Source organism: Strix uralensis, chromosome 8 (genome assembly GCF_047716275.1).
Source record: "Strix uralensis isolate ZFMK-TIS-50842 chromosome 8, bStrUra1, whole genome shotgun sequence".
NCBI classification, from domain to species: Eukaryota; Metazoa; Chordata; class Aves; order Strigiformes; family Strigidae; genus Strix; species Strix uralensis.
In genome coordinates, this window is record NC_133979.1 from 21356657 (window position 1) to 21383074 (window position 26418).

Consider the following 26418-nt stretch of genomic DNA (forward strand, 5'->3'; position numbering starts at 1 on the left):
GGCAGCTCCCATGCTCAGGAACTCCTTGCTGTGGAAGGGCTGCAGAACAACCTAAGGATCTAAGAATTTAATGGCTATCCAAGTCTAAAAATTATTTACAAAATATAAAAGATCCAAATAGTGTATCAGGCATCCCTTAACCCATTTTGACAGGTGGGCTAGTTACGCTGTTTTCATTCTGCATCTGGCTACTCATGTCTTGACTTCCTCTGAAAGCTATGTACATACTGTTTCTCTCTTTTCTGTCTATCTTTTTTACAGGCAGGTAAAACTAATCCATTCCACAGCCAGCATCCATTCTTGAGGAAAATCACTCAAGTCATTCCAGCCAGCACACTGAGCAGTGACTTCAGTATTCAACTATAATTATAAGAGAGTCATTTCATTTTCCCCTCCTACTTCACCTGACTGAAATACAGCCCAGGCTAATCACTTTTGTAACCCGTATTTAAAGAGTGTCTGCTGGTAGCCATCAACACAGCCTGATAAACCACCACCACAGGATCTGGATACAAGTTCACGATAAGTGATAAAACCTGTAGTGCATTTTAGCAAAACAAAGAGAGGTCAATAACTGCAACCTACAAAACAGGTTCAGACATTTGAGTATGTGAAACTACATGGTTGCACTCTCACAAAGCCCATGGATTTTAAGATGGTATTCTCCTGAAGATAAATATGGACTCTTTGCTTAGTTAAGTGCTGGCAAATACAAGACTTAGATATCTAACTGTACAGTTTTAGAGAATTTATAGAAGCTACTGATTCCCAGAGAGTTTTGAATTATGTATATATGTAGTTGCATATTCTTTCAAGGTAAGAGAGAAATGGGGGGTGGGGGTGCTTATTTGTTTCCTTTTATTTTGGTTTGAGCCTCACTGTCTCCATGGTGTCATTTAAGAAACCATCAATATCTGGTTGCTACTGACTTGCCTGTAACACTTGCAGAGAGAATGTGGTTTTAGTGAAGCTTTGATTATTTGGAAATTCTCCCAAGGGGAGAGAGCACCTTGAATTAGAAATTTAGGATTCTGCAGAGACCCTGTGGAATAGTGAAGTTAAAGGTCCTACGTTTTAACTCAAGAGCAAGCAGTTCAGTGTTTCCTTCAGAACAACAGGCTGTGTGCCTGGTGGAAGGCCGGAGACAGAAGTCAGTGCCCCAGCTGCTGAGCTATCCAAAGGACAACCTTGTGCTACTTAGGGTTCTATCCACTCCAGTAAGATCTTCCTACTAATGCTTGACCTTCCACTGCCCCATCTGTCATAGCGGACTTGCATTCCTGCATTACAGAGGGTGCAGTGTGGAGGAGTTACAAGTGTAGGGTAAGAGGTGGGGAATATGCTGGTACTGGAGACCTCAAGTCTATGAACAGCTCACCTAGTGGTCAGATAAAGAAATGCAGAACTGCAGCTGGCAAAACTGATTTTAGGAGTAACAGTACAAAGGACAAGCATCCAACATGTGTAAACCATGCCACATATAGTAAATTGAGATGTAATGTGAAAAGACAGACCAAAAGAGAAAAAGCAAGGTGTAAAAGTGCATCAGCAAATGAAAGTGAACCCAAGTGATTCCTAGAGTGAGGAAGAATCAACATCAACTGCTCCTGACGAAGGATTTGGGATGTGCTATACTAGACTCATAAATAGCTTATTTTATACAGAATAACTACTTATCACTACTAGATATAGATACAAAAATCACGCAGAGTTGTACCCTACAAAGATATGCGAAAGTAAAACAGATTAGGCATAGCCTAATTTTTAAGGTCGTTGGAAAAACTGCTGTTACAATTAAACCAAATAAAAACAAAGCTCCAGGCAGGTCAAGACAAGTAGGGCCGACATAGCACTTAGGAATATGGTGTAGTTGGGAACTGTCAGTGCTAGGTTAACGGTTGGACTAGATGATCTTCAAGGCCCTTTCCAACCTAGATGATTCTGTGAAGTACAGACAAAGCATGTTTGACAAGTCCCAGTCCTGGGTCCTTGCAAACTCAGTACAAAATCTGTGGCTTGTTAGTAGCAATGACAATACTGTCTTTAGTGGCCTATAGCTCTACAGGTTCCTCTTTTCATGCATTTGAAGTAATGGAAAACTAATCACAGGGAAGTTTAACAGAAGCATTTCTATCTACCTGGGGTTGGCCCAGGAAGTTTGGGCCTGGTGAAGGGTTTTGGGCAGGACCAGCATGGCTTCCATGTGTAGGCTATATCATATGACCAGTAACAAATTGTGCTGGCACTGTGGGTCCTGGATAGTCTTAATCCTCACAAGCAGACCAGGAGCACCCCAAAACAGCCCAAGGAGCAATCACAGAATGTCCCACAGAAGAGTGATGGGCAACCTGAAGAACTGTTATCTCCTACCTCTGAACTCCTCTCACAGCCATCTCTTCTTTCAGTTCTCTGCAATATGGGATATGTGTCTTGTGGCTCTTGGCCAGAAAGAAGATTTGTTACATATCCTATCAGTTCAGAGTAGTTACTGTGCTGCCAAATGCTCTTTCAGTTTGTGCTGCACTATGTAACATAGAGGACGTTTTCACCTTTTATTTTTCTCCTTACAAGATCTCTAGGTATTTACATCCTTGTTGAGCTCTTGGGAATAGAGATCATCTTTTCTCATTCCTGGACAATCTCTAGCTCAATACAGCAAAATCTTTTTCAATATTAATAGCATTAATTATAATTAATAGCAAAAGTCCTGTGATTTAATAAAGGCTCTTAACTTACAGTTTAAGAAAATAACAGGAGGAAAAGGAAAAAAAAAATTAAAAAAACCCCAAATCAAACATTTTTAGCAGCTGTGCTGATTATGGTCCTGACTATAAGACTCTTAAGCCAAACAGAGTTTGACCACTTGGATCAAACTCTACATTTACAGGTCTAAATTACAAGCTAAACAGGGATCTTTCTCCATTAGCCAACCAAGGAAGTAAGAGTATAAAGACTTATTACTCAAGATATGTGAACTGAGGTTGGGGGTTTTATTATTTTAATTAGGAACAGGAAAATTCCTATTCCATTTTGTAATTAAAACAATACACATTCTACCATCTAATTATATTTGACATTTTCAAGGTGTTAGGAGCTGAAGTCTATAATTACAGAACTACTGCTGCCTTAAGCAGAACATTCCATAAATATTCATATATTAAATAGCCAGTTATACTGTTTAGAAGATTATAGAAAAGTTTGCTTTTTTTTTAAGAAATGTTAGACTTTCAGAAGATGCATTTTCTATTTGTATTTTAAAAAAGATGGGAAGAAAAATGTCCTGTGGGATCTGACATACTGTATATAGCAAATTGACTATAAACCTATTCATTAGTATTGTAAGCAGTTATGTTGGAAATTCATAGCCCTTTAAAATTATTTCTTTTCTTTTAGCAAAATGGGTAATTACAGTCAGAAATAATATGGGAGTCCTGTAGTGAAGTCATAAAACAGTAAAATGCAATTCTTACAATTCCTTCATTTTGTAATTAACAATAAAATTATAGCCTACATACAGTAGTTTTTTTAAAAAAAAGTTATCCACATCTTTTCTTTTAGTGTCTCACAATAAAATATCATTTCATATATGGCCTATTTTTGATCATTCAATGTTGCCATTTAAAACAGTTGCCTGCCTAAGAATACCATAATCAAAGTAGAGGTGAACTTGTGGGTAGTGCAGAGCCTGTTGTTCGAGGAGAGGCTTTCCTTTTCTTGACATTAGAGAAATGGAAAAATACACAATGAAGATGAAATTCTTGAGTGCAAGGCGTTCCATCGGTGGACCTGTTCTGTGTTTCTATTCTAGGAAATGAACCTTTGGAGACATCTAGATAAAAGGGCATAATTTCTGAAAAGAAGGGCAAGAGGCACTTTGCCTATTTTGTCCATTTAGCTTATTGGAATATGTTTGTGTCCTGTTATAACATGCTTTGCCCCATGGGACCTGGACGCTGGCTAAGTCATTAGGTATGACTTTCAAATAGTTAATAATAAAAGACATTGCAAGTGTTTCAAGAGTTGAATGCTGTGCAGAAGTGAAGTTGTGATACATGTGAGTTCAAATGCTGTGCAGAATTTTGGTGTCCCTGCACAGCAGGGCAGCATGCGCTGTGCCAGCCTTCTGGTCAGGAGGCCCCTTGTCCCACACAGCTCCACAGTCTCTGTGCAGGCAGGTGTGAGAGAAGGGCACCCAGTTCCACAACAATCTTAATTACTCCCAGAGTATGAAGACTTTAGGGAAGCCCTCTTTCATCCCTGCACATCTGTATAATGACTAGAAACAGTCTAGCCCATGTTGACTACTCATGCATGCTTGCATTATAGTCAACCAGGGACTGCATCCAGCAGGAAGTGAGTAGTATTACATAATGCATCCAGCTAAAGAGTTGGACTTCGTCCTGTGATGGGCGGGAAGCAGGACTCAGTTTAGTTATATTGTATAGAATTATTTCATACATATGTCAGATTATAGAAGTTACATATTATCTATTCACATAATATGCATTACATATGGTATATGTTATATGCTATACATAATATGTATGTGTAATATAGTATGTGAGTGCAAATATACATATATGTTTGGGTTATATACACACACACTCTACCCACTGAAGCAAACTTACTAGATGCCAATACACATTCCCTCCCTTTCTACACAATCATATGGGCAATCGATTTGAACACAGATAGCCAGGCAGGCAAAATTCTTCCATTCCTCACCTGCAGATTTTGCTTAAAACACTTTGAAGATACAACTCTTCAAATCTGTCCTTCAGCACATCAAAGATGAGCTGTTCTTTTCAAACAAAAACTAAGACATATTAAAAAATGTTTCAGTGAAATTTAGCTAGAAGTCTCCTCCTTTAACCACCCAGAATTATATTTTATGCACAAAAAGTCTCCATTTTAAAAGCCCAGTATTTGAAAATCTGAAAATGGCCAGTTAATGCAAGAAACCATTGTCCCTCTGCCATATATAGTAGGTTTTATTCATAATTTTACCAATATATATATTTATCCAGTTTTACCTCTGCTTATTTATTCCATTATAGAGTGGGATGAATGACATTGATTTTAATCAATCAATTTTTGTAAATGTGTACTGAACATTGCAAGAATATAATGTAAGTATGCCTGAAATTGTGTTAGGACAATCCCTATTTCTCATAATGTGAGGTGCTTGATGTAAAAGAGGAGAGTTTCTTTCTCAAGAGATGTGAAACAGCCTGTCCTGATTCTGGCTGGGATAGAGTTAATTTTCTCCCTAGTAGCTGGTACAGTGCTGTGTTTTGGATTTAGTATGGGAATAGTGTTGATAACACACTGATGGTTTAGTTGTTGCTAAGTAGCACTTATTCTAAGTCAGGGATTTTTCAGTTTCCCATGCTCTGCCAGCAAGCAGGAGCACAAGAAACTGGGAGGGAGCTGACCCAAACTAGCCAAAGGCATATTCCATATCATAGGACGCCATGCTCAGTATATGAACTGGGGGGAGTTGGCCAGGGGAGGATGATCACTGCTCGGGGACTGGCTGGGCATTGGTCACCAGGTGGTGAGCAATTGCATTGTGCATCACTTGTCTTTCTTGGCTTTCATTTCTCTATTTTTGTTATTCCCCTTGTCATTACTACTACAATTATTATTATATTTTATTTTATTTCAATTATTGAACTGTTCTTATCTCAACCCATGGGTTTTACTTTTTTTTTGCCTTCTGATTTTCCTCCCCATCCTACTGGGAGGGGGAGGAGTGAGCGAGTGGCTGCGTGGTGCTTAGTTGCCAGTTGGGGTTAAACCACGACACAGCCTGATGAGATTTTAATGATGTTATCTGTGTAAGTGATGAATCTGTTTAGTAGTTGCAAGCTTTTACTTTTCAGCTGCAGCTAATAGTGAGGAAAAGTTAATGTGATAGCCGTCTTAAAAAGATGAAAAGGAAGCAGATAGGCAGTTCACATCATATTATCCATAGATACCTTCATTGCAGTAGAGACACAGGGAAGCAGTCATTGCATCTCAGTGGAGGAGTAGGAAGTTTTTCTAATGTTGCCTTGTTCAGGCAGGACTCTGGGAAATAACAAACAAAAAACATTTCTGAGCATTTAAGAGGATACAGAGAATAATCAAATGCTGCTGGTCACTTCTGAATGCCCCAATGCCCACCCTGGGGGCAGGACTACCCTCTCTGTTCATATATAAACCAATGGCCTCAGAATGCCTTTTTGCTGTTTCTTCTCTTGAACTACTTCCTTCCACAGAGGCTTACTGGTTGAATCTGTGCTTTCAGGAGCTGGTGGCAAGCTGGGGTGAATTTACCCCCAGAGGCACCAACTTCACTCCTAATAAATTACTGGAAGTAATTGCGAAGGTTAAAATCACTGAATAGCTACAGGATAAAAGAATTGTGAACCATAGTCATCATGGTTCTAAACAGACTGAGTCTTGCCAAAGTTAATTGCTCTTTTGATAGAATTACAAAATGAATGCGCGAAGGCAGAACACCAGATTACCATGTATTTAGATTCTAGGGAAGCACTGGATACTGTTTTTCATTAACTGTTACTTTGAAACTTAATGCAAACTGGCTTTGATACATGACAGGGTTGCTAAAGGACCAAAACCGTGATGATGAACAGCAGAACGCTTGAGGCCTCACATGGGAGACTGCAGTCCTGGTACTTCCTTTTAAATAAAAAAATAATCTAAGTTTGTCTGTTAATGATTCATAGATGAAAAGGCTAAATTATGTGGCCTGAAGATTGGACTGGGTGTTTTGACTAGCTTGGTAGACAACAGGGTTATTTGATATCAACTGAATAGTATGATCTCTAGAGAATTAATTATTTAACGATGGTAAAATGGATATGACAAGGAGCAGTGAGATGTAAATAGCAAGCATCATGCAGATTTATTAACAGACTATGTTGTCTTTGCAAAAGCGTTGCTATTCCATTTCCCAACAGTAATTTGTTGCTTTCTTCTCTTCTAGTTGCCCATACTGGCATCTTCTGTTGTTAGCCTCTATTTTCTTGAACTTACTGATGTCTTCAAGCCAGTTCATTCTGGATTTAATTGCTATGACAAGAGTCTGAGTATGCCATACATTGAACCTACACAAGAGTCTGTCCCCTTCTTGATGTTGCTTAGTCTGGTTTTTGCTGGACCATCAATTACGGTAAGTTTGAGGTGCCACTGTCACTTATTAAAGATTCTGAACAGAGTTTCAGTTGGCATAAAGAAAATAGCTCCTTTGGTTTCAGTTAGGCTGCAGAGTGTCATCCAGGCTAATTACCTTAGGTTTTTTAATTCATCTTTTGTTCTTGCTGCAATTGCTGTGTCAAATAAAAAGAAATCTAGAGACTTTTACCATACTAGAGGGACTTAATTGTATCTGATTTTAGGCAGCTCAGATAGGAGCCTCATTCTCACACCACTCCTGTTTGGCAAATGGAGAGCGAAATTCACCTTGAGTGGGTGATTCCATGCACCTAAAAAGCTGAATCAACCTTCTGAAAGGGTCTCTTCTCTCCCCTGACAGCAATGACTGCCATCTCGGCTAGGCACTTCTCTAAGGCCAGCTGCAAATATATTTCTGCTGCCAGCTACTCTGAATTCCCTTAAATTCAACCAGTTCATTCCTTTTATAACACTAGCCAATTTGCAATTACAAAATCTATAAAATGTGATTCCCATATAGAAATCAAGTGCTGTTGTCTCTTTGCTTTCCAGGATGTTTTTTGTCTTTTTTTAATCTGAACTCTTCTTACTGTGATTGATTTTGGTTGCTTTAGAAACCATTTTTGAAGGGTTTTGCACAACCATCAGGCTAAAAATTGTACTCATTTAGGAACTGAGAACTAAGACTCTCAGTGTTCCTGGTGCAGATGCTTGCAGCAAACACCAAATACTGTGATAGAACCAAAACTTGGTGGTATTGCAGTTTGGCTGGGTTTCTTAAGTTTAGACAGTGTTTCTGGTAACAACAAAGTAGACTTTCCTGAGATAACCATAGAAGGAATCTATACAGGCTCACTTGGGCCACAGTAGAGGGGTAAAAGCCGACTGTTACTTCAGAGAGTTTATGTCAAGCCTAGGTAATATCAAGCACCTTCAACTGAGATGAAAGATGCCCACGTCATTATGGAGGGTTTATTAAGGGCTTTAATTACAGCTAAATTATTTCAGCATTGCATGAAAAAAAATGGGCTGCCCAGGGAGGTGGTGGAGTCCCCATCCTTGGAGGTGTTTAAGAGTCGGGTCAACATAGCGCTGAGGGATATGGTGTAGCTGGGAACTGTTAATGTTGGGTTGATGGTTGGACTGAATGATCTTCAAGGTCTTTTCCAACCTAGATCATTCTGTGAAATTATGCAATAATGTTATTCTTGCTTGAATCATTCTCCTACCAGCAGTACAGACAACTAACCAAACCCAAACTTGAGCATGTCTATCAAACGTAAGATCAGTAAAGAAAGCAAATCCTGAGGCTTCAAATTACAACTGCTTAAAAGCTGCAAGCCTTAGGAAGGTGTAGTTCATTTGTATTCGTGTGAGCATGAATGTGATGCTTGTATTAGTTAGAGAATGGGCTCTGATAGTGTGAAATACACAACCTCCTTTAACAAAAGGCACTGAAGATGGTGTAGAGCATCAGCTCTCTATTATTCAATACCACTTCTGAAGTAAAACACTAGGGTTTTTTTATCCAATTCTCCCCTTCTTCATTGGAAAAATAGGCCACTGAAGCTCAACACAAAAAAATTACAATTGTGCCACTGTCATCTTTTAGAGTTTAGCATTTTATAATTTAGTTTTCATAACATTTCAATGAATTACACTTTATAAAACCTGTAAAATATAGAAAAGAAAGCATGAACTATGTGAGGAATTGAGGATCTCCAGTAATATGCTAGCCTCTGTCTGCACTTCATGTACTTGCTGCAGTATGAGGCAGAAGGTCATCAAGACTCAATAAAATACAGGTGTGATTAAGCCACATTTTAAATATTTCCAAAGAGTGTAAATAAGAAAAAAATAGGAAAAAAAACCGGGGGGGGGGGGGGGCGGCAAGAAGACAGGCAAATTCTAGTCTCAATCCCTTCTTAAAGCCTTATATAAATATTAGACTAGGACTTAATTTTTTTCTATATTGTTTTTGTTGATATACTCAGTTTTTCTCAAGACTGGAGAACGTATTAAATCTATTCACTTTATAGTCATTTTTTTTACAACAAATCTAGCATTTTGTAATTTATTTTCCCAAGCAGTTATTACACAAGGATCTGTGTGGATTTGGGGATTTATGGTTGGTTTTTTTTTCCTTTGGGTTTTTTTGCTCATTATTAGTGAGCAGCAATTGCTTTTAACCAGGTCTGTTCTGTAGCCCTGAAGTGCTACAGAAAATTACTACCTGTATGATTGACATATGTCTTATAGCTTGTGGCATATATGAAATTTTCTATATGTATTTATAAACCACAGGAGACTTCAGTGTGGAACAACTGGACTTGTATGAAATTACCAACATGGATACTTTATGTCTGGAATATAGATATACCTGAATTGCAACATGACTTCCATTTGCTCCAAGGAACTCTGAATCTTATCCTCTGACGTATTTTCTTTCTAGTTATTCATTCAAAAATGTTAGTACCAGTTATTTAATCATATCAGTGTAGGTTCAAACCCTTGTCAGCCACTGACTAAAAACCTACTTAAGGGTAACAACGTGCTTTCTAACAGAGATCACCAGGAAATTAGATCACATTGATTTGGGAAATCAATTCACAAGGAAAGAATTCACTGCTGGCAGTTTCGGTCCTACTGCCTCCTCTACTGCTTGAGTTTGTTTCCTTGGAAATACCAGCCTCTGAATTTTCCTTGACATAGGCCTTGCTGTTTCCTAATTTTCTCCTCTATCACACAAGCTAATCTATCTCTCTGGTGTTTTTCCCTGTGCCAGATATTTCCTAGAGCTTGGCTAAAAACTATTTGCGTTTCTCTATTTTTCAAGTTTGAAATACTACTGATTTCTCCAAAAGTTTCAGCTGTAAATTGATCAAATGGAGACAGATAATACTGACCACAGTTCTCATCTAATTAAAATTCCTTAAATAACCCTTTCCACTGACTTTTCCATGTAATTAGACAACCTTCACTACTTCAATATTTCTGGCAAAGGAAGGAACTTTCAATTTATAAAACCTTTAGCTAAAAAAGAGCAGGCTAAGATTGTCCATTGCATCTCCCTTCTCCTAGGGGGAGGGGTCTTAACATGCACAAACTTCACTGGTAATAACAGCAGATTCAGTGTAATTCAGATTATTTAGCATCTCACTGCATTGTCAGCCTTGTGCATCGTATATATTAGTTTTCAATGCATCTGCGGATAGACAAGGTGAATCTCCTCTTAGTGATGAAAACTGCCTCATTAATTTCAGTATTTCAACCCAACCCTTATTCTGAACTCTGTACAAACCCTATGCAGATTTCCAAGTTGCTGCACTATTTAACAGGGAAAACAATCAAACCTGAGACTGCAAATGTATAAATGGATCTGGATTTTCCAGCCAGTAACACCATTTTTTTTTTCATTTATATTCTTCTCTTTACTTCTATTCTAAACTCTTGTCTAGGGCTTCAGTCATTGTCTGTTTTGCTTGGTGTGTTCAGAGGGACCATAAGGACAGAACCTTTTCTACTGCTGTGGATCTGGTTAAAACCCAAGCCAAATTAAACAAATACAGAAGAGCAGGCTGCCACATAATTAGAAGCTGCAAGGGATTGCTAGGCTTGAGGCCAAGACTGAGTGCTAAAACCACCTTAGGAGCACTAAGATATTGCAGTGGCTCTGGATTATTTTAGAGGAGATATCTTCTAATTATTATGTTTTTATTGTAGAAGCATCAAATTTCAGCTGTGGATCAAGACCCCGATTCCACTGAGCACTCTGTACTGTATGCCACTTGCATTTTATTTCAGTGCCACATTCTTGCCTACCCTCACTCAGGCTAAGTTCCATTACTGAATGTTTACATATTGGTACAAATCTTTTAAAGGCAAGTACATGTCAGTGGATGGCATCGGTTGTAGTACAGTTATATTTCAGCCCTTTAAATTCAATCAGTGTTTTCTGAGTAACTGCTACATTTAATTTAACGGCTCCTTTGTCATTGCAGATAATGATAGGAGAAGGAATTCTCTACTGTTGCCTGTCCAAAAGAAGAAATGGGATTGGAACAGAGGCCAATATTAATGCAGGAGGATGCAACTTCAATTCTTTTCTTAGAAGAGCTGTCAGATTTGTTGGTGGGTTTCAAATGTTAGTCACAAAGCAGAGCTTTCCATATACATTCAGTTTTCACCATGCAGGTTTTCTTCTCTGAAACAACCTTTCAGAACAATGCAGGGCTGTCACTGGCATAGATCATCTTCTGCCAAAAAACATGAGAAGAAATTGTCAAATGGAGCGACAGAACAGCCCCATGCTCAGTAATGCAGCATCTACACTCTCCATTTCCCCTTTCCTCTCCTGTACTATTGTCAGTGTTTCTAAAAGAATAATTTGGTTTTCCTTCTCTGCCCACCTTGAGCTGGCTTCCTTTCAGTGGTTTCAGTGTATAGTTTCCCCTGCCTGTCTTCAGTGCAGCATCAGGATTCAACCCACCTGACACAGTATTCAGCGTGACAGTAAAAACCTGACAGAAACTCTCAGTAGTTTTGACATTCTTTTTCTGGGATGTGTTTATCTACCTCTTGGAAAAGAGCTAGAACCTGGCAACCTAATGATAGAGAGGAACTGAATTGTTTTATTTTACTTTGTTTTAATTGTCATTTACAAAAACTGAACTTGAAGAGGCAACTGCCCTTTGTTCCCCTTCTTACAGTTAATTTTCTCTACCAATGAGTGGCTAAAGGAAAGGTTTTCTCTGTTCCAGAAATCTTTCATTAGAAAGGGCAGGCTAGACAAAGACAACCTGCAGGACAGCAGACTGAAAATCTGGTACACTAGCCTTCTGTAGTGTGGCAAACGGAGAGGTTATACAGTCTATAACCAGTAGAGCATCCTCTTAAGAGCAGCAGTGAGGAGGTGAGCAGAGGGGGTGGTAGATTACATGAGCAAGGAGGACTGTAAGATACGCCATGCTCTCCACTTCTTCTTCTGTATGACATCCCATTCCATCACCAAAAAAGACAAGCTCAAAGATGCATGAATTTCATTCTTGATTCATACTAGGAATTCACAGATGCTTTCATATTTTAATGACTTTAGCATTCTTTCACTTTTAAAATGAAAAATAAATCTATTTATATGAATACAAGAAGGGAATTAGAGGCAAATCTTCAGGGGAATAGCAGTTGAAAATGCTCAGTAAAACAACTGCATTTACTTCAACTGTCTTATGAATTTGGCATTATTAACCAGACAGAAACATTGATCAGTTACCAAAAAGACTTAAATATTTGGATTCATGGCAAGGACTTGATACTCAAGAAATATCAGAGGTGTGAAGATAGCCAGAGGCATTGCCAGCTGACAAGTCCTCAGTGATAAAAAGAGAACAGGTCCTCAGAGCAGTGATCTAATGGGCAGCTGTATCCCAGTACTGGATGAGGACATATGCTCTCCTCAAATAGTTGGCTGTCCTTTAGTCAGTTCAGAAAACTGCTTTCCAAATTGAAGCAGGTCCAGTGTAGTTCACTTTTATGAAAAGATGTTGGAGGACATCAAGCCATCAAAACACAATGTAAAATATCAACAGGAAGAAAACAAGCGTAAATAATTTTACATTAAAGAATTCAACTTTGCAATAAGCTTTCATAAAAAAATACATCTTATTCTTCCGTTAAAGTCTCTCACATCAAATGACACAAGCCACCAGAATTCTGTTGAATGTATTTTGTCACAATTAATTCATCTAATTTATGCTTATAATAAAGTTAACAACCTCTACTGATTTCTTTCCTAGGTGTTCATGTGTTTGGCCTTTGTTCTACTGCTCTTGTTACTGATATTATACAGCTATCAACAGGATATCAGGCACCATATTTCCTGACTGTTTGCAAGCCTAACTATACATCCTTAAATGTGTCCTGCTCAGAGAATTCATATGTTGTGGAAGATATTTGCTCAGGAGCTGATCCCAATATTATTAATGCTGGAAGGTTGGTTCTATCCTTCATTGTGTACATTTTAAAGTATTCATTTCTTTTTTATTTTCTCTCCCAGTTTCAAGATTTTTTTCCTAGTTAAAGTCTGAATTAGTTTTGTCAGTTTTCTATAACAAAGGTGAGGCATAAGTGTCTTTTTAATGATGTTCAATTTTCTGTATAAAGATATTAGGCCAACAGTGGGCTTGGAAGACTTTGTCAGATTCTGAAGTACAGTCATTAGTAGCTAGTTACTTTCCCTCCTTCAAAGGAGACAATTTCCTACACAATTATTAATATGTATAGCTTCTACTGCTTTTCCTGGTGGGATCTGCCCATAACAGGCAGGGGAAGAAGTCAGCAAAGAAAGTACTTTATCTGAGACCTCTGTGTAACATCCATTACTGTTCTGGCATTTTGGTCTTAATTTGTGAGGTGTGGTTTGGGGATTTGTTGGAGGAGTTTGTTTTCTGTTTCTTTAGTTGATTAAGTTTTTTGTATTGACAACATTGAAAAAAATCCCTTTATTAGAGGAAAGACCACAACAGTGCAAATCTGTGTGTTCCCAAACACATGCCTTTTCTTTCATAGTATTTCTAACTGGTGGTTTATCCTCCTTGATCATTTAGTCTTTAGCCTTCCTACTTAGGTAACCAGGAGAGAAATTGTTTACAATAGCAGGTTTTGGACATGCGTATCAGTCGAGATATAAACCAGATCATGTATCTTAATTCTAAACAAGCTTGATATGACAAAATAGTGATAATTCAATTACTGATGACAGGTCATAGATTTAAACAAGGAATCTGAAGGTCTAAGTCAGTAAATTGTACTGTTCCAATACATCTGCTACTTGTTAGTTCAAGGCCTTCATTAGTATGAAGTGTCCTAAATATAAGAACTACACTACTGAGAAGTCATGAAGCTCTTCACTGACTACAGCAGTCTTCTGTATCTCTTCCACACCAGGTTAACCTTTATTGCCTGTTAGTCATTGAATGTTTGAATGTTTTGCAGTCCTTCAAAATTTTGGTGCTTTTTTTAATCTCCTGCTCTCAAAAAAAGTTACAGCAAAATTATAGAATGCTTGAAATGACTACAATTTCAGTCTCTGACTCAGCTGCCTAATTTCTCTGTGCACCTGATTAGTAGACATGAAGCTGTGTTACTTCTGTCACATCCACTTCACCAAAGCTTTGCACTCCTTTCTTGTTCTGTATGCAGCCCCAGATACTAGCTTCTGTTTTAACTTTATGCTTCATGGCATTACATTTTTGTCACATGGATATTATTAAAATGTTCTGTCCATCTATTAAGGCATTTCATCCCCAGTTTGTTTGCTTTTCCATTTATTTCAATGGTCAACACACTTGGGAATCATCAAATCATTCACTTTTTAAGTATCTTCCAGCAATCTCATAATCTGTCTCCTTTCACTGGGACAAACCAATTTCACTGATGTTTAAAGACCCTCAATTATTTGATGCATTTGGTCTTAAATACGTCTAGCGGGCATTGACTAATTTGCCATATCTTTGCAATTTATGTATGTGGGCTTGATCTGGAGCTGGAATGAAGGATTGTAGCTCTATTTGGCCCAAATAATTTGGTGACAGTAATTGTGGTGAAAGGCATAACCAGGATTACAGTATCAGCCTTCACCTCACTGTCTCTTTTCCCATAACCATTTGCTGTTACTGGGATACTGCCATTGAAGCCTGATGCTTGCAAGCAGCATCCTGTACCTACATGGTGTCCCAGGGAAATCAGTGTAGCTTTACACATGAGCAGGCAGAAAAATTGTCATGATTACATCTTATCCATTTCATTATCATCTCAAATATGATGCTTACTGCTCTGAATTGACTGCCTGTAGCCATTCCAAAATCACTGATCACTCCTAAGTTTAAATATCATCACTTCCAAAGAACAGCTAAATTAGTTGTAACATATTAAGACTAAGCAATCAGGTTTTGTGTGTTTGTGTTTCTTTAGGAAGATGACAATATATTGATATTTCAAATTTATTCCCATCACAGAGGATACATTTGGTGATCTATAATATTCTGGCACTACCCTCAGTTTTTCCTTAATTCAATTTTACTGTATTTTTCCTTTATTAAATTGTTGCTTCCTACGCCTGTCTCAAACTATACCAGAGTGATCAGCCCTTGTTACTGGCTCAATACTTCCTTCAGTCATCTACTATAGGAGTTACAGTATAACTTCTCCAGCCTAGGAGGTTAATTTGACTTCAGTCATTTCAGCTTGTAAGGGACTTATTCTTCTGAGATTGCTAATGGTCTTAATTTTTTATTTGTACTTCTCAGAAACTCTGGCTCCAGAAATTTGCCTCTAGACTCCCCTATGAAAAGTATAGAGAAGAATACATAATTATCCAGATGATTATATGAAATAATTTTCTGCAAGACCCCCACATATACAGTGGTTTCCTTTGTCCATCCTTTCGTGTATTTCTCTTCAAAGAGCCTTTTCAGTCATTTCTGTTCAGATCTTCAGTGAGTTCTCTATCCTCTATCATTTCTGATATTCTGACTCAGTATGACTCTGTCAGCATGACTCTTTCTCATCATTGTTCCCTTTCTACACATCCTCATGCATGAGCATTTGGAGTGATACACTGCCTTCTGAGTTCAGGACATGTTTTCTTTGAGACCTTTGTTCACCTTTTCAATACAGAGCCATACAAAAAGACTACATATTTTTAGCTTTAATTATTTTCATTTTAGATTAAAATGTAACAAATAGAGGACCAAAACCAGTGTCACTATTAGAGAGTACACAGTGCATTTAGTCTGTAACATGCTGTGCTTGCCCTGAAAGCATATGAATAGAAAGTAGAATAAAGATAAAATTGACTGTAGCATAATGACACACCTTACATACTATAAAAATGCCATCAAATTAAAGTTAAGTTCTGAGTGGTACTAAAATTCATCAAATCAAATCTATCCATTAGTTCCACAGAGACTGTAAGTAGATTTATGCTTCCACTAAAACCTGCACAGGGTAAAGGAGCTGATTAGCCGTTATAAACATTTACATTTTTTTGATGTCATCCTCCTGTCCTCAACCCTGAACTTGATCCCCAGGGATACTATTTGTGAAAGGTTAGAGGCAGGGGGAGGAAAGAAGAAGAATAATTTAGGTCTGTCTTTAGAAACAAAAAAGGAATCATGCTGATTTCATCTTGGCCAGTCATGAACCTGCTGGAGCCATGGGCTCAAATTCAGGTCAGCCGTGTGGCATTCACATTGAACTACATGCACACATCTAATTGCCAGTGAGTTATTTAGAAAAGACAAGGCAAAATACATAGGAAAGAACTTTAGAAAGTAGACTCTGCTGCTTTGCATAAAAATGTTTTTGTCTAAAGGTAAAGGACTATGTTGCAGTCTTTGCTGTTTTAAACTAGGTAATTCAGGTGCTGCCAGAAAATGGCTATACATGGATCCCAGTTAAGGTGGGCAAGACCCATCTGCAAAGCTGAATCATTGTTCAAGTACTTAGCCCAAGCTGAGGTTTCTCAGATGAGCGTGGCTGCTGGGGCTGCAAGATACACATACCCTTCTTCACCAAGACAGCCAGCACGTTACAATACATATCCATGCCATTTTAAGGAGATAAATGTACAGATATAAACTGCTATACATCTTCAGTGCATCTTACATCTAGAGCTCAGAGGTCATAAAAATTTTTTAGAGCTTCTACAAACTGTGAGCTAGATGTTCGCTGTGGAACAGGTGTTACTGAATCCACACCCAGCTAAGATTTTCCCTCTACTGTGTAAAGATCTCTCCTTCATCTTCCCATCACTTTACTTTTGTTGTTTTTAGAGGATTGAAATGGGTCTATAAGAAGAAAAATGTTAAAATGTTGAGGGCCTCATTCTGTGCAGCTTCTACTTACACAAAACCTCCTTTTCTTGGTCAGAGAAGTAGAGGCTAAGCTGTCACTTTTCATTTTCTTATCTGTAGTTTCTGACTCAAGATCTAGTCCACATCATTCTAGTCCCCAGGTTTTCAATGGCAGCAGGCAGCCCTCAGCAATTTCAAAAATAGACCTGATACTGCCTGTCTTGCACAGTTTGGACATATTTTCATTTACCCTCTTGTTCTGGGCTTCAGGAAGGGCTCCAGTAACTCTTAAAATGCCCTCTCCATGTTCTTGTGCTCCATTCACTCTTATCATGTTATAAAATGCTGAAATTTTAAAAATAAACCTGTAGACATAGCAAATAAAGATGTAGTTTGCCCCCCTCTGAGAAGAATGTCACCCTGTTATCCCCCCTTTATTAGAGCAACAAAGCAGGGGCATGAAAATGATGAATTCAGTTGCTGAAGTTAGGGCCTGATTATCAAAGTGTATGAGTCCTTACTTTGAAAAGAGTCCAAGTGAAGTCAGTAAGAATAATCATAAGGTCAAGGTTCATGCATTAAATATGTTGTATAATTAGGTACTTACTGAAAAGTTATTATGGAAATTTATTTATAGAAATAAACATATAATTTCTCTCAAGCATTCAGGTCTTTAGCTCGTTCCCACTGTCTTAGTACACACACTTTTCTTAGTACACAAAAAGAATTTAGTGCTAAATAGTTACTTCAAAATAAAGGCATTTCATCAACATTGGTCCTTTCTCCAGATTATAGAAAAGAAATTTAGAAATTAAACATTGCTGATCAGTCATATATTGCTTAGAAAGTGTAAGCTGAAAATGACTGTACCACCCAGTGTTTTTTTCAAGTGAACACTAGCACAGTGTATTTGAAATAAGAAGCATAATTTGAGTGTCCTTCCTTGGCAGAAAGTCATTCCCTTCTCAACATGCCACCCTGGCAGCCTTTGCAGCAGTGTACATTTCGGTGAGTAACCAACTCTGTTCATTTTCATTTATACAAGACAAAAGTCAGCAAGTTATTTGCTGTATATTGTGAAGTGATGTGTTGCCTGGATATCTTGGATGGATATAAGTTTTTATCTTCCCAGTTTGAAAGCAAAATAAAACTACTAACAACTAAAATAAAACCAGCTGTGTTAAGAATACAGAAAAGATTCAGCTGCTTCACATCCTTTGTTAAGAAGCAACAAAAAGTGTAATGTTAAAGTATATTTGGTGCCACATATTATTCACATGTAAAATGCAGTGCTTATCTGTCTTACAGGGTGATATTTTAACTTACCATTCAAATTAACCTTTATGTGTTCTGCCTTTTCTTTATTGCTGTCTTCACTTGACTTGCTGCTTTTAAACTTGAGGCATTAAGGAACAAACATTTATGTGATGTAGTTTCATTTGACCTCCATAGAATTGCAGCATAGATGAACTGGCACAATCACTCCCAGAGGCCTCCAAGGTGCTACTGCAAAGGAAGTGAATAAAAAACATCAGTAACTAGCAGCGAATTGTAGGACATGCTGCAGCAATCACAGCTGATTTTCCACATCTGACCAATGACATTTCTTCATGGGCTACAATGTTTGTATGAATGACCACTTACTTGAAGTTTTTAAAAAATAAAAAAGAAGTAATTCCATAATTCCATCACTCATGCTGTAAAAATCAGAGAAAAACAACAATAACAACCAGTTAATCAAATTAGATAATGGTATTGTGCATGTACTGGGAGCTTGCCAGTATTTATTCTACTCAGGGAAAGGCCACAACTTGGAATAATACTGATGAACCACCTCCACTTAATTCTTGTGACCTCCCTGACATCATGGCCCCCAGTTGAGAAATTACTCTCTAAAGCATCTGGTGCTAGCTTTTGTTAGAACAGGTTATTGCTTTCATCTGGCATGACATCTGGCTTCTGTATTTCAGAAGCGGTGTCTCCTTAGTCACATTTACAGAACATTTAGGCTCTGACTGTGAACAGTATTTAGGAATAAAATCCTTATCCTAATTGATGTCAATAAGCAACACTGCCTATGCTTCTGGAAATCCATTCCTTGTGATGTCAGATCTTCCTACAGTAAGTAAGCAAATTTTAACAGGGCTGTAAAATAAAATTAAACTGACAATTTGCAATATTACTGTGTAATAGTGATCTGTGTGTGAAAGAAACGTTGAACACAAGAAATCCTCTTAGGTAAATTTAAGTTTCTTCAACTGCTTCTTCATTTCTTTCTTTTTTCAAGATGTACTTCAATTCTACATTAACAGACTCCTCAAAACTTCTGAAACCACTCTTGGTCTTTGCTTTTATCATCTGTGGAATTATATGTGGTCTGACTCGTATCACCCAGTATAAGAATCATCCAGTTGATGTTTACTGTGGCTTTCTCATAGGAGGAGGAATTGCTCTCTATTTGGTAAATATATTCACGTAGTTAAGTTTTAGCAAATAAAACTGATAAGGCTATAATAAGAGTACTGGTATTTTTTATGAAAACCTTTCATCATGGTCACGTGCCATAATTAAAAACATAGTCAAAATGTGTTGAAGATGATGATGTTGGGGGTAATCACTTTAAAAATAAACAGGAAAAAGCAAATATTCATTGCAGTTTAAAGTGCCATAACAGTGCACAAAGTGGTATATAATCATCTGGCATTGTATACAGAAACAGCTCTAACATTATGTGCTTCATTAAATACTTAAAGATACTCATCTTTTCTACTCCACACTTACAAGCATAATGGAAGAAAAATATTGGATTAATTGGTGTTTGTTGCCAGCCTGTGTTTATACTGCCAACGTTAGCTTTATGATCTCAAAAAAATGGTTGAATTAACATGTAGCAACTCAGGTGAGTAAATTGCTGAACCTGCAATATTACACCCTTGCGAGTCTTTGGAGCTCCTGGGGAAATTACGCAGGCGAAATAGGATGCCCAAGCCAGGTTATTCCTATGCTTTTCCTCTGGAGCGGGTTGAAACAGATGGAGCACCTTGGAAGGGTCCTGGAAGGGAGTATGTAGGATAGGCCCGTTTGTATGTCAGTAGGAAGCTCATCAAGCATTTACTTTTGCTTGCTGCTCTCAGCATGTCTCCAACATGACTGTTGCTGCCCTAGCTGTTCAGCACAGTGTCAGCCCAAGTGCCTGTGAGCAATCAGGAACTTCTATTGACAATCCAGTGTGGGCAGGTGAACAGCCAGTGGAACGTTTTTGACCCATAAGAAGTCAATGATGAATTTTAGTATAATACTAAAATAAGTTCATATCCTATCCCCCTTTTTTTCTGTGATAAGATAATCTAAGGTACATGCAGATGGTCTACAAAGGTGACTAGGGGAAAAATGTCTTTCATAGTGGCAGAAGAAACAGCAACCAGGGCAGATAATAGAAACCCCACGAGCTAATAAAGTCAGTTTCTGTGATTGCACGGTGAGTAGAAAGGCACTCTGTTGAGAATATTATTTTAAATGATTAAGCTGTTGTAGGCTCTCATAAATGGAGCTGTTGTTCCCATGTTTGAAATCCACAAACAAGTATGCTCTTTGTTAGGTCTTCTCCATATACAGTTGCATGACAACATATATCAGAGGATACATTGTCCTGGATACCCAATAGCCAGTAAATCTGCCCTGAAAACTACACACCAATAAGAGGAAAGGCAGGGGAAATAATGTGAAACTACAAATAACCCTGAAAGGGGTGTAAAGAACAAGTAACCTAAGTGATTGAGTCAGGCATTTGACCCTTTCCTGGAATATTCTCAGTGGAGTCTTTTTAAAATGATACCATTTTACAGTGAGTCTGCAGAATAAGAAAATGTATAACTAAATTTTGTTACAGTTCTCCGTAGCTTGGGAAGCAATTGATTTAAAGTTGATAAATTGTTCTATCATGTAGATATTGTATTACACTGTTATTATGCAGTAGAAAGGGCAGAATCACAGAGCACAGAACAACTCAAGCTGTAATAAGATCCAGTAAATCAGAGCAGACAGTAGCGTAGATGTAAAATAGCTTTGCCTAGAAGACTGCAAACATTTATTTTGTTATTTTTGTAACCAAACATTCTTTCTTCAGCTGTATCTGTCGCTTTATATAATGAAGAAAACTGAGGGCGGCTAAATCTTTTCCTCAACTATTTATTGCCATGAACTATGTGCCCTAGTTATTTTACTGAGACTACTTCATATATATCTAGACGTACCAGATTGAGGGCAGAATTTGGAATGAGGATACCGGTGAGGAAAGGGAAGTGAGTGTACCCTGTCAGTTAAGCTGGACTAATTCTACCACTCAATATTTATTTAAAGGCAGAAGAATAAAATTAAAATACCTTAAAATGTCTCTTTTTTTTCCCATAACTGATTGTTGATGCTTCTGTTCAAATATCAGGGCCTGTATGCTGTGGGGAACTTCTTACCAAGTGACGAGAATGTGTTTCACCCAAATTTTCACAGAGAACCTCTAAGGTCTTTGACAGACCTCAGTCAAGATGCCAACAGAATCCTGCCAGGGAAAAATGGTAGCAGCAGCGATGGCATTGTCTCTCACCGTACAGAAAGTATCCTGAATAGAAACCACAGAGATTCAGGGTCTCTGACCAATATCAAGAGAGCAAATGCTGATGTAGAAATAATAACACCACGAAGCCCAATGGGAAAGGAAAATATGGTTACTTTCAGCAACACTTTGCCAAGAGTCAACACACCATCACTGGAAGATCCAGCAAGACGAAATGCAACAATACACGCGTCAATGGATTCTGCCCGTTCCAAACAGCTGCTTTCCCAGTGGAAGAACAAGAATGAAAGTCGAAAGTTGTCACTGCAAGTAATAGAGACTGAATCTGGCCAGTCACCACCCAGGGCTATTGAAATGAGGTCAAGCTCAGAACCCTCCAGAGTGGGTGTAAATGGTGATCATCATGGCCCAACTAGCCAGTACCTGAAAATTCAACCTGGCAGTGTACCAGGCTGTAACAACTCAGGTCTTTCTGGTGGGCCAAGGGTCTCTATTCAGTCACGTCCTGGCTCATCCCAGCTAGTGCATATTCCTGAAGAGACTCAGGAGAATGTGAACACATCACCCAAAAGTAGTTCAGCTAGAGCTAAATGGTTGAAAGCTGCTGAGAAGAGTGTTGCATGTAGAAGCAATAGCCAGCCAAGAATCATGCAAGTAATAGCCATGTCTAAGCAGCAAGGAGTGCTTCAGGGCAGTCCAAAGAGTTCAGAGGGAAGCACAGTCACCTGTACAGGAGCCATCAGATATAAAACCCTGACAGACCATGAGCCAAGCAGCATTGTCAGAGTTGAGGCCCATCCAGAAAATAACAGACCTGTAATTCAGATGCCATCAGAAGGTGAAGGAAGTGGATCATGGAAATGGAAAGGTCCTGAAAAAGTCACCCTTCGTCAGACATATGAGCTAAATGATCTTAACAGAGACTCTGAGAGCTGTGACTCCTTAAAAGACAGTTATGGGTCAGGAGACAGGAAAAGGAGCAACATAGATAACAGTGAGCATCACCATCATGGAATCACTACGATAAGAGTCACACCAGTGGAGGGAAGTGAGATTGGCTCAGAGACTCTGTCCATTTCTTCTAGCCGGGACTCAACACTTCGAAGAAAAGGTAACATCATTTTAATCCCCGAGAGAGGGAGCAGTCCAGAGAACACCAGAAACATCTTCTATAAAGGCACATCCCCGACACGAGCATACAAGGAATGAGATGAGACATATCAGCTGGTCCATACCACCACATAGTAAACACATCTTGACACAGGTTCTGCTCTCTTTGTTTTGAGCTGATATTTACCTTTGTTGTGCCAAACTATTGACCAGCAGCCCAACTGTTGTTGAACACTGCTGATGTGCAATGTGCATGAGCCTGTGAAAAGCATGTGGTGGGGGGAAAAGCACAATGCCAGAACCTAACTAATGTGAAACATTTTCATGCAACTTGTTTCTTCAGACTCAAAACGTTATCTGAGGGTGATGATGTCAATCAAAACAATGGTCTTGAACACAGACACTTTATTTCCTGAATGTGCCAACTTTTTTTTTTATTTATGTGTCCAAAATCAACTGAATTTTTCACAGCAAAGGCTGTATCAGTGGTATATATTCACCTTTGCAGAATTTGCACCAAATCTTTAATACAGGATGGTGCTGATGATAACTTTACATGTTTTGAAAAAATGCATACTTATTAGACTCTACAAACACATGACATATTGATGTGCAGTTACTTTAAAAGTAATATTGCTAATACTATGATGATGCTGGCTGCATTCATTTAGCGTAGGAAATATTTACAGCTTTGTTATAGTGGATCTGTCACATTCAAAGATTGCAAAGGTTTTGTGTAGTTCTTTAAGATGTCTACTGCAACAAAAAATGTGTGGGTGACATTCCATTAGAATGGAATAACTATCTATTTTGAATAGTTTTGCTGCTACTGCTCAACTTTTGTTTAAGAACAGGTGCTACTAATGAAGAGGCTGCTTCTTAGTTGGCTAACTTGTAGAATTGTTTTAAATTATGTTTTTAAGGGGTCTTTTAAAGTACTACAAATAATTCAGATTTCACATTTTTAAACCTCTTATTCTGTCCTTCAGCAACCCTTCCGTTTTTCTATTAGTTTTTAACCATATAATGCAGGACACCAATAACCACAAGAAGTGCAAATGTGAAAGGTGAGCCATGTAAATAAAAATAAATGGCCACTTTCCTGACCAGCTTCCAATTAATATCATAGCTCACAATTAGAAGCAGTCATTGACCTCACTTGCTTAGTATGCCACAAGAATGATCTCAAGTTTCACCCCAGTCACCATCATTTAGGGGATTTATGCTTTGCTTTAAAAATGGAATGCCTTGGTATTGCAGAATCACTGAATGAGTGTTGCATTGTGCCACTACTACTGTTCACCTCCCTTGAGACACCCTCCAGAGCCTTGTTAAGCATTATATTTTTTCCCACCACTGCCACTTAAGAATATGGAGGGTTTCTGCACCTAAGAATATGGAGTGTCTCCGCACCTGAGAAAACACAGATTACTTTAGTAAATTGAGCTTTGAATATAACAAAAGAATTTGCCTGCTAAAAATCTCCATTGCCAAAAATTGTTGAAAGGATAAGTTCTGAAAGGAATAAGCATAGCATATCCTGGGCATGCTAGAAGAAATGCCTCATTACATTTGGCTCTGACTTAAACGATGAAGGAAGCCAGGGGCAGTGCTCACCCAGTTCAGCTCCTCATTCTCTCTTAAATTATTTCCACCTGAAAGAGAACTACTATCAGACACCTCCCAGCTCCCCTGCTAGGAGGGCGAGGCAATGGTTTAGCGGTCCCCTCACCAAATAAGTAGTAGCAGATCAGGTCTCTTCTCTGGCTTCTTGAGAGGAGTGTTTTGCTCTAGTCCTCTTCTGATTTAGGGTATCAGAGAACCAGATACATACTACATAGTCAGAACCTGTCTACGGACCCTACCCCAGAGAACTCAGAGGAAAAGCCCACCCTACCCCAGCCAAATAGGAGGTAGAAGGAAGAATCATCCCATCCCAAGAAGACAAATAGCACAACACACAGACAGACCAAAAAAAACCCCCACATCCACAAAAAACGCCTCAAAACCAAAACAAAATCCCAAACCCAAACCCAACCCTAAGTAACTTCAGAAGTATGAGGATGGTGTTTGCTAATCTGTATAGAAGGCATTCAGAGTCAATGGAAAGCTTTATATACCTTCCCAGTTATACAGGTGCTCCAGGCTTAGCTGAGTGCTGTCAGCCAACCCTGTCAAGCAATGCTTCCCTCACCTGCCCATCACCCAGTCCTGAGAAAAAGTGTTGGTCCTTAAGGAAATGACCGCACTTTTCATGCTAGTGATAGAAGACCAACCCCATCGTACATTTGGTAACTGGGAGGAAGTATTCTGCAGGTTACATGTAAGAAGCTAACCAGTAGGGTTGCAGCATATTGTGTATGTTAAAGACACAGTATGTTGAAGACACCCTTTAAGGCACATTAGCTGGGGAAAATAATCATAGCTGCCGGAAAAAAAAAAAAAAAAGAGTAATTTTTTTAGAAATATGTTCTCAGACTCTAGTATTTACAAGTCAAGATTTGTTTTTTCTTTTTAAAAGGATGAATCTTTAGTCCTTGGTATTTAATATCAAATTTTGTACAAGATTCCTAGGAATTACAAACACTTGGATTGTCATGAACAAAACTCTTTGGATTTAGTTTAGTCTAGGTACATGATAAAGCAGGTAGGATTAGCTTTAAGGGAATGGGTAAGACACAATCACTGTTGGCCTATCAGTGCAGGGAAGTAAGATGCAATCATTTGTTAGTTTGTAAGTGCAGGGGAAAAGAACATAAGTAGATGAACCTGGAAATAATGGAAAAATGAAATGGAGAATAATGGCAATAAAGCAAAGATTAGAAAATGTTCCCTCTGGCAATTTAGCTGTTTTGGAAACAGCAGGATTCCTGGTGGGAGTGTTTGTTCTTTATTCCTTGGTTTTAGTCAGATATATATTGGCATATGTGTTGCTTTTATTACTCTAAAACTTGCTGCACTATTTCAAGTGCAGTGTGATATTTTTCCTAAGGTTTCCTATTTCTTAACAAAAGATTTTAAAGCTCTTGTGTAATCATTGAAATTGTGTTCTTTACATAAATATTGATATATTCTTTTTTACTCAAAGTGCCAAAGGCTACTGTTTTTAATAATGGCTTATCAAATTATATTGCATTAGAGAGCAGAAATGTAATAATATATACATTGGAACTCAGACCTCTGCATGTATATTTGATAAGGAGCCTTTTGTAAAATTACTCTTTGTTTACATTCCACTGATACCTTAATTTAAAATTAATCAAATAAATTGACAGGTGACATCTTCTTAGTGTTCTGATTTTCTTACTTGCTAACAGGCACGAATTTCTTTGTTAGGCTATGCTTTACTGAGAAAAGAAAATACTCAAAAATAAAATATGTTTTTAAATGAGAATTCTCTATATAAAGTATTGTGTTTAATAAAATGTTATGCAATGTTTTCAAATGGAAAAGAATTTGTAAATTGCTATAAATGTATTTTGTTAAATAAGTACAGATCAATGCTACTGTGTGAGTTTATTGTGCTAACATCATGAAAATAAAGACAAAATTCCTCATTGATAGTCATCTCTGTGGTGAAGCAAAGTCTCATTCCCTCCCAAATTATTTTTCAATATTAGTTATATCTCAGGACACATAAAAGTGGTCGTCAGTGGGAAACCTCAAAACCTTGCATAGGTGTAAGACGTTATGAGGAACAGTGTC

General features: G+C 38.1%; 1 protein-coding gene and 1 long non-coding RNA gene across 5 annotated transcripts in view; one reads left to right on the forward strand and one right to left on the reverse strand.

Annotated features, from left to right (window-relative positions):
• The window catches only part of PLPPR4 (phospholipid phosphatase related 4), a 34371-nt gene extending 8091 nt beyond the window's left edge, over positions 1-26280 (forward strand). The window contains exons 1-7 of one of the 3 annotated variants that reach the window (XM_074876575.1): positions 6639-6680; positions 6995-7180; positions 11184-11313; positions 12975-13170; positions 17984-18041; positions 19321-19494; positions 21475-26280. In XM_074876575.1, coding sequence (XP_074732676.1) covers positions 7100-7180; positions 11184-11313; positions 12975-13170; positions 17984-18041; positions 19321-19494; positions 21475-22812 — 1977 coding nt within the window. In that variant the 5' untranslated portion in view covers positions 6639-6680; positions 6995-7099 and the 3' untranslated portion in view covers positions 22813-26280. Of the gene's footprint in view, positions 1-6638; positions 6681-6994; positions 7181-11183; positions 11327-12974; positions 13171-17983; positions 18042-19320; positions 19495-21474 lie in introns of those variants that run through there. The other 2 variants (XM_074876574.1, XM_074876576.1) reach the window with 2 other exon arrangements.
• The window catches only part of LOC141946571 (uncharacterized), a 72124-nt gene continuing 51693 nt past the window's right edge, over positions 5988-26418 (reverse strand). The window contains exons 6-7 of one of the 2 annotated variants that reach the window (XR_012629874.1): positions 18360-18539; positions 5988-6072 (exon numbers count right to left, since the gene is read on the reverse strand). This is a non-coding gene — a long non-coding RNA (uncharacterized LOC141946571). Of the gene's footprint in view, positions 6073-11359; positions 11439-18359; positions 18540-26418 lie in introns of those variants that run through there. The other variant, XR_012629875.1, reaches the window with a different exon arrangement.